Raw genomic sequence first — 8887 nt, forward strand, 5'->3', positions numbered from 1 at the left:
AGCAGTCCGTACCGATGTTGAAGATACAGGACGATTAATATAGAAATTAAACACACAATAACTTAAGTAGGAACACACAGTTCACCCTCTTTGTTTCCACTTAACCGGCATACACTATTCATTTATCATCTTCTCTGGAGCTGATTAACCCTTTCCTTAAAGCGGTTAAAGACAGTAACTATTGGAATAAAACATTTGACAAATCTGAAGTAAATGTTCAGTTTGTTTGGCTGAAATCTGTTTACTTCTCATATCAAATGTAGTCCTATATTTAGTTATTATTTCTAACTATCTGTAATATAATAGGTTTGTAAGTAAAGTAATTTCCTTATGATAATACAGACAGATTGGATAATGCATGGATGTGAAACAGAGCATCAGAGACACACACAGCTGTCTGATGCTGAAAGGGAACGTGATAATGAGAAAACTCCCAAAATCTGTCTGTATTTCAAAAACTGCAAGCATCTTCCTCTTCAGTGTCACAGTGACGCCCCCTGGTGGCCATCATCACACATTACATCACCACCACAACATGTTAGGATTACTAGTTTCATTCAATGTTTACTGGAAAAATATTACAATATAACCAAAGTGTGTGTGTGTGTGTGTGTGTGTAGAGCTGTGACAGTTCTCAATACACTCTGCAAGGCCCGGCGAGTGGTGATGACATCACAAGGCTGTCAGCTGATCCGTCACACTACCTGCTGCTGTCTGAGCTGGGTAAGATCACATCATTTACCGCCCCAAATCTTCCAAAACAAGTGTTAAATGCAGGTAGATTTCACCTGAATTCTTTGTGTCACAGGGAGAGGCTTCAATAACCTGAGCCAGGTGAATATGGCGCGTCATATTCCTACTGGAAAGCTGCTCGCCATTAAACAAACCAATCTGGACGAGTGCACTGAAGAGGAGCTGCTGCAACTCATGGTGAGAAACAGGCATTTATATAAAGTCAAGGTACTCAACAACATAGAGTTCGGGGGCCAAATTTGATCTCAAGGTGGTCCAACCAGTAAAGTCATAGCATGATAACCTATAGATAACACCACTATACAAACTAAAGAGACAAGACAAGACACATAAACCCACATGTGTTTGTTTATGTTTCTCAAACTCCAGAACGAGGTTTTGCTCTCCAGATTTTTTCGTCAGCCAAACCTTCTGACGTCTCGCCTGGTTTTCAATTCCTGCTGCCAGCTGTGGATCCTCACACCGCTCATGGGCTACGGTACTTAACCTCAATATGTTCTTTAGATAAGTCAGATTTTACCTACCTATCTACCTATCTATCCATCTATCCATCTATCCATCTATCCATCTATCCACCTATCCACTTATCTACCTATCTACCTACCTATCTACCTATCTATCCATCTATCCATCTATCCATCCATCTATCCATCTATCCACCTATCTACCTATCTACCTATCTACCTATCTACCTATCTACCTATCTACCTATCTATCTATCTACCTATCTATCCATCTATCCACCTACCTATCTACCTATCTACCTATCTACCTACCTACCTATCTATCTACCTACCTACCTATCTATCCATCTATCCACCTATCTACCTATCTACCTATCTACCTATCTACCTATCTACCTATCTACCTACCTACCTACCTACCTATCTATCCATCTATCCACCTATCCACCTATCTACCTATCTACCTACCTACCTATCTATCTACCTACCTATCTATCCATCTATCCATCTATCCACCTATCCACCTATCTACCTATCTACCTACCTACCTACCTACCTATCTATCCATCTATCTACCTATCTACCTATCTACCTATCTACCTATCTACCTATCTACCTATCTACCTATCTATCTATCTACCTATCTATCCATCTATCCCTACCTATCTACCTATCTACCTATCTACCTATCTACCTATCTACCTACCTACCTACCTACCTATCTATCCATCTATCCACCTATCCACCTATCTACCTATCTACCTACCTACCTATCTATCTACCTACCTACCTACCTATCTATCCATCTATCCACCTATCTACCTATCTACCTATCTACCTATCTACCTATCTACCTATCTACCTATCTATCTATCTACCTATCTATCCATCTATCCACCTACCTATCTACCTATCTACCTATCTACCTATCTACCTATCTACCTATCTACCTATCTACCTATCTACCTATCTACCTATCTATCTACCTACCTACCTACCTACCTACCTACCTACCTACCTATCTATCCATCTATCCACCTATCTACCTACCTATCTACCTATCTACCTATCTACCTATCTACCTATCTACCTATCTACCTATCTACCTATCTACCTATCTACCTATCTACCTATCTACCTATCTACCTACCTATCTACCTATCTACCTATCTACCTATCTATCCATCTATCCACCTATCTACCTCTCTATATATCTATCTATCTATCTATCTATCTCTCTATATATCTATCTATCTCTCTATCTCTCTTTGTTACTCACCTGTCCTTTTCCCTCTTCCCTTGTCTTCAGGCTCTGCAGACGCTTTACTAAGAACATATTTCCCCGATGGGATGAGTGAATCTCTGATAGCGTACCTGCTCTACGGCGCGCTGAAAGCCTTGGAATACCTGCACAAGATGGGCTATGTTCACCGGTCAGTGAGAGAAAGAAATATATATATATATGTATAGAAATATATATATATATATTTTAAAGGAAAATTACAAGTAACTATATTCCTCCATCTTGTGACTGTGTAACTCCCTCTCTTGGATATCAGCATGTGAAGGACACTGTTCAGGAACTAGTTGATGCTCTGTATGTGATGACTACTTCCATTCTGGAGAGGATCACAAATACATGGATCCTGAGATTGAAGCTCAAGCCGGTGACGAGAGATATTTTTCTAACAGAGATCTTTAATGTATTTTCTTCCTCTCCAGGGGGGTGAAGGCGAGTCACATCCTGCTGTCGGGGGAAGGGCATGTCTTCCTCTCGGGGCTCCACAGTGTTTACAGTATGATGCGGGAGGGAAAGAAGGTGAAAGTGGTGTTCGATATGCCGCATCACACCCCCGCCCTGCTGCCCTGGCTCAGCCCAGAACTCCTGAGACAGGTCAGAACTCACTGATTTACAAAGATGGCAAAAGTACACACATCCTTTACTCAAGTAGAAGAACAGATACTCGTGTTTAAAAATACTCTGGTGAAAGTAGAAGTACTGACTAAACTTCTTTACTCAAGTGAAAGTAAAGAACTTTGAAATGTACTTCAGTAAAAAGTACCCATAACTAGCAGCTGTTTTAAAGAGTACCTGACCTCCCTTTATATTAATAGAACAATAATGTCATTGTTAGCTAATGAATGTTTCCATGCTGAACAACGGCAACATGACAACGTTTTCATTGGTCCCTCTTCTTTAGAGAAGACCAGGAAATGATGGATACACGGATCGTGTTCAAATCAATAGGCACGCAATGACTCTAAATAATAATGATCACGTCACCAAACACACATTCAAACTAAAGGAACCAGCCTGTTTGGGAAATGTGAGAAGTAGAAAGTACAGGTATTTGAGTTCAACATGTAAGAAGTAGAAAGTACAGGTATTTGGGTTCAACATGTGAGAAGTAGAAAGTACAGGTATTTGTGTTCAACATGTAAGAAGTAGAAAGTACAGGTATTTGTGTTCGTCATGTAAGAAGTAGAAAGTACAGGTATTTGTGTTCAACATGTAAGAAGTAGAAAGTACAGGTATTTGGGTTCAACATGTGAGAAGTAGAAAGTACAGGTATTTGAGTTAGAAATGTAAGAAGTAGAAAGTACAGGTACTTGGGTTCAACATGTAAGAAGTAGAAAGTACAGGTATTTGTGTTCAACATGTAAGAAGTAGAAAGTACAGGTATTTGGGTTCAACATGTAAGAAGTAGAAAGTACAGGTATTTGTGTTCAACATGTAAGAAGTAGAAAGTACAGGTATTTGTGTTCAACATGTAAGAAGTAGAAAGTACAGGTATTTGGGTTCAACATGTAAGAAGTAGAAAGTACAGGTACTTGGGTTCAACATGTAAGAAGTAGAAAGTACAGGTATTTGTGTTCAACATGTAAGAAGTAGAAAGTACAGGTATTTGGGTTCAACATGTAAGAAGTAGAAAGTACAGGTATTTGGGTTCAACATGTAAGAAGTAGAAAGTACAGGTATTTGGGTTCAACATGTGAGAAGTAGAAAGTACAGGTATTTGTGTTCAACATGTAAGAAGTAGAAAGTACAGGTATTTGTGTTCGTCATGTAAGAAGTAGAAAGTACAGGTATTTGTGTTCAACATGTAAGAAGTAGAAAGTACAGGTATTTGGGTTCAACATGTGAGAAGTAGAAAGTACAGGTATTTGAGTTAGAAATGTAAGAAGTAGAAAGTACAGGTACTTGGGTTCAACATGTAAGAAGTAGAAAGTACAGGTATTTGTGTTCAACATGTAAGAAGTAGAAAGTACAGGTATTTGGGTTCAACATGTAAGAAGTAGAAAGTACAGGTATTTGTGTTCAACATGTAAGAAGTAGAAAGTACAGGTATTTGTGTTCAACATGTAAGAAGTAGAAAGTACAGGTATTTGGGTTCAACATGTAAGAAGTAGAAAGTACAGGTACTTGGGTTCAACATGTAAGAAGTAGAAAGTACAGGTATTTGTGTTCAACATGTAAGAAGTAGAAAGTACAGGTATTTGGGTTCAACATGTAAGAAGTAGAAAGTACAGGTATTTGTGTTCAACATGTAAGAAGTAGAAAGTACAGGTATTTGTGTTCAACATGTAAGAAGTAGAAAGTACAGGTATTTGGGTTCAACATGTAAGAAGTAGAAAGTACAGGTATTTGGGTTCAACATGTAAGAAGTAGAAAGTACAGGTATTTGTGTTCAACATGTAAGAAGTAGAAAGTACAGGTATTTGGGTTCAACATGTGAGAAGTAGAAAGTACAGGTATTTGGGTTCAACATGTAAGAAGTAGAAAGTACAGGTATTAGTGTTCAACATGTGAGAAGTAGAAAGTACAGGTATTTGGGTTCAACATGTAAGAAGTAGAAAGTACAGGTATTTGGGTTCAACATGTAAGAAGTAGAAAGTACAGGTATTAGTGTTCAACATGTAAGAAGTAGAAAGTACAGGTATTTGGGTTCAACATGTAAGAAGTAGAAAGTACAGGTATTTGGGTTCAACATGTAAGAAGTAGAAAGTACAGGTATTTGTGTTCAACATGTGAGAAGTAGAAAGTACAGGTATTAGTGTTCAACATGTAAGAAGTAGAAAGTACAGGTATTAGTGTTCAACATGTAAGAAGTAGTGTTTTCCTGAGTGTTGCGTTTAATAAGCTACTGGATGTCGTAAATAAAGCATTACATTTTAAGTCTTTAGTTAGCACATATCATTAATAATGGCAATGCATATCTCAAAAAGAAACTAAAGTGTTTTCCTGAGTGTTTAATAAGCTACTGGATGCCATGTCGTAAATAAAAGCATTTATCTTTCTATCTTTTTGTAATGCATCTGTCTCTCTCTCCTCATGCTGTTGCCCTCAGTAGGACCTGCACGGTTACGGAGTGAAGTCGGATATCTACAGTTTAGGTATCGTTGCTTGTGAGCTGGTGAGCGGCAGGGTGCCTTTCCAGGACATGCCCCCCACCCAGGTAATAAAAACACTTCCAAGAAGAAAGTATCTGTGCATTAGGTACGGACAAATACAGGATTGTAGTGCAGATTGGGATGAAATATGTGAAAGTCAATCGTTTCCCACAATCCCGAGGAATAACAAATACAAATATGTATATACATATATCAACAGACACATTTGTACAATTGCACACATTAAGACATCAATAAAATCACAAGAATCAATTTGCATAAAAGTGTTTCCTTACATTCATGGGTCATTGTATTTACAGTAATTTCTTGGTGCAATCTTGCCTATAAAAACGTATTAAGTGTTGATGAAAGCACTTTGAATATGCTATATAAATAAACGTACCTTACCTTACCTTTGATTGTCTGATTGTGCAGATGCTGCTCCAGAAGCTTCGCGGTTCCCACTGTTGTCTTTTAGACGTGGCTCCGTTCCCACTGAGTGAACTGGGGGGTCTGAAAGTGTCTCGATCCGGCGTTGACTCTGGAATCGGGGAAAGTGTCGCGACGGGAAGTATGACCCACAGCGCCACCGCTCCTCCCACCGAACGACCACAGAGCCCCGCACCCAAAAACCACTCGGCCACTTTGCACAATCTGGTTCAGCTTTGTCTTCAGCAGCAGCCGGACCAAAGGTTAGCTAAAGAATCTGTTAAAAAAATCTATAAGACAACTCATACAGAAGTCCTCATCAACTCTCTTAGGACACAAACACATGATATAATATCACATTTAAGTAATTCAAGTTTAATTAAAGGATTTTTTGCAGATTTTGCAACTCCATTTCCTCAGTAAATAGTCATAAGATGATATGTATAGGTGTTAGAGATTACCTATTGTTTGCTATGAAACATTAGTGTATATTTGTGTATTTATTTATACAAGAAACCACCTTTTTTCACTTCTGTCTCCACTTATAGTGGGTTAAGTACATTCTTAGAATAAGTGAGAAATGGATAGAACTTCTGTTTTCACAGCTATCACACTGGAGAAATTATTTTAATTTATGGCATTAATAATTAATATCTAACCATTATTTTATCGCTTTTATGAATTGTTTTGTTTGTTTTGAATTATTATGTGTTAAATGCCTATGTGAAGCACTTTGAATTGCCTCTTTGTCTTAAAATGTACTATACAAATAAACTAACCTTGAACCTTAAAGGACCAGCTTGCTTTACTTGATGAATGAATCTGATATCATTGCAGATATGACTTTTTTTTCTCTATCTCCCATAGGCCGTCTGCATCTTCACTTTTGACCCACGCCTTCTTCAAACAGGTGACTTTATTAAACATGTCTGCTCCTCTCAGCTGTGAACCCTAAATGCCATTGTTTTGAGCAAATGTGTCTTTTCTTTTCCAGGTGAAGAGGCACACCAGAGAGACTTTCCTGAATCTAATGTATCCAGCAGTGCCCTTTTCCAGTCCTGATGATCCTCCAGTGTCTTGCCCCCCCGCCTCCTCATGCCATCCTCCTTCATCCCCCGAAACTACGGAGGCTGTTTGGGACTTTTCCTAACTCCAAAAAATGATCTGAAAAAAAAAATCCTGACTAGAAAAAGCCAAACGAAAGGACAATCAAAGCAAAAGCAACAAGGCCAAATTCTACTGTGCTTTGAATGGGATGGGATGTGGGATGTGTATTATCATCCCTACTCGCTGAGCCTTTTTTTTTTTTAAAGTATATCGTTTTTTAGATACGTTTGTCTGATGCGTATATGGTGACATTACTGTGAAAGTGCTGGATCATCAATGAACTGTCAACGTGTCACAGGACAAAACACTAATTTGTTGACTTACGATCACGCACTTCCTCTGAGATTAAAAGGCAACTATGCTACTACAGTTATACTAAACAGTATGTTGTTGTTATGGTGTTATATCCTAATAGGTACTTAGAAAATAACCCCTGTAGTGTCTGAGTATCCGAGGTTAGATGCAATATGTATTCAGACTGTGAATAGTGAATACAGAGGTACGTAATGGGACATTTACAACAGCAAGAGAGAAACATCAATCTTACATTTGCATAAAAGTGCTTCCATGGGTACATTTTCAAATATGTAAATATTTTTCTGCTGTACTCTTGAACATATATGCACATTGTTTATTGTATTAACACTCATTTCTTAGTGCAATCTTGCCTATAAAAACGTAGCAATAGAATAGATGTGATGTCTTAATGTAGGGGTTATCCATAGACACTGTAGAGAAGTCTTCCCAGCCCTTATTGTCGGTGATTCACCAGAAGATTATTTTTTAACGTGCTTACTTATCCAACAATGCCTTTCTGTTCTGATAATCTGATCTATTTGTAACTGTGATTGAGTGTACTGTGTATGAGAACTGTGATTTACAGAACTTATCGAACATGGTAGCTGTATGAGCCTTATATATACACGTATAGTTATAAATTATATATAAATATGAATATGCAAACTTTGATTTTCTTGACTTATTTGTTTTCCATTCATACATCCTCTCTTAGGACACAAACGTATGATATAATTAAGCAATAGCTCACGACAGGCCGTGGTATATGCTCATATCACAGCTAAGGGGCGTGGTTCGGCCCGACGCGAAAAGTTTGCTTTTCAGCCCAACTGTATACTGTTTATCTCAGACGCGGAGGGATACTGAGTTGTTGTGAAAAGTAACTTACAATTCTACGTATACCACGGCTAAGAACCAATCAGATTGCTTGATTTTACTTGTCCGTCTCAACTTAATGATAAAAATAAGAATTGTATTGTAACAGTATTGACTAATTCAAGTTGAATTAAATGAATTTCTTGCTGATTTTGCAGCTCTATTTCTTCAGTAAATGGTCATAAAATGATAGAAAAACTGTGATGGAGGTGTTACAGTGTACCTATTGTTTGCTATAAAACATTAGTGTATATTTATGGCATTTATTTACACAATAAAACTCCTCCACTGACACATTAGAGTCAATACAGACAAGATCTACTCTCGTGCAGTAGCATTTGTTCCCACGGTTTGATCAGATTTGCTCGTGTCAGTGCAGACATGTGGGGTAGAAGTCGTCTCCTTACCCTGGCAGATTGTGCACCTCCTCCAACGTTTGGAAAACTTCCTGAGGAGTGGAAGAGGCAGTAACTCCCCAGAAGAACAAGACGGCTTTCTTCTCGGCCATGTCGAACCTTTTCTTAATGTCTGTGTGTTTCCGTCTCCCAACAGGAACGTGTTTCCTCTGC

At 38.3% G+C, this 8887-nt stretch overlaps 1 protein-coding gene across 1 annotated transcript in view; it reads left to right on the top strand.

Moving 5' to 3' along the window:
• Window positions 1-8114, top strand: part of stradb (STE20 related adaptor beta) — a 12840-nt gene extending 4726 nt beyond the window's left edge. Inside the window, exons 4-12 of the mRNA XM_034151331.1 lie at window positions 621-723; window positions 809-930; window positions 1123-1231; window positions 2527-2650; window positions 2940-3111; window positions 5570-5674; window positions 6045-6301; window positions 6906-6948; window positions 7033-8114. Coding sequence (XP_034007222.1) covers window positions 621-723; window positions 809-930; window positions 1123-1231; window positions 2527-2650; window positions 2940-3111; window positions 5570-5674; window positions 6045-6301; window positions 6906-6948; window positions 7033-7188 — 1191 coding nt within the window. The 3' untranslated portion in view covers window positions 7189-8114. The remainder of the gene's footprint in view (window positions 1-620; window positions 724-808; window positions 931-1122; window positions 1232-2526; window positions 2651-2939; window positions 3112-5569; window positions 5675-6044; window positions 6302-6905; window positions 6949-7032) is intronic.
• Window positions 8115-8887: the final 773 nt, after the last annotated feature.

Source organism: Trematomus bernacchii, unplaced genomic scaffold, assembly GCF_902827165.1.
Source record: "Trematomus bernacchii unplaced genomic scaffold, fTreBer1.1, whole genome shotgun sequence".
Classification (NCBI taxonomy): Eukaryota; Metazoa; Chordata; class Actinopteri; order Perciformes; family Nototheniidae; genus Trematomus; species Trematomus bernacchii.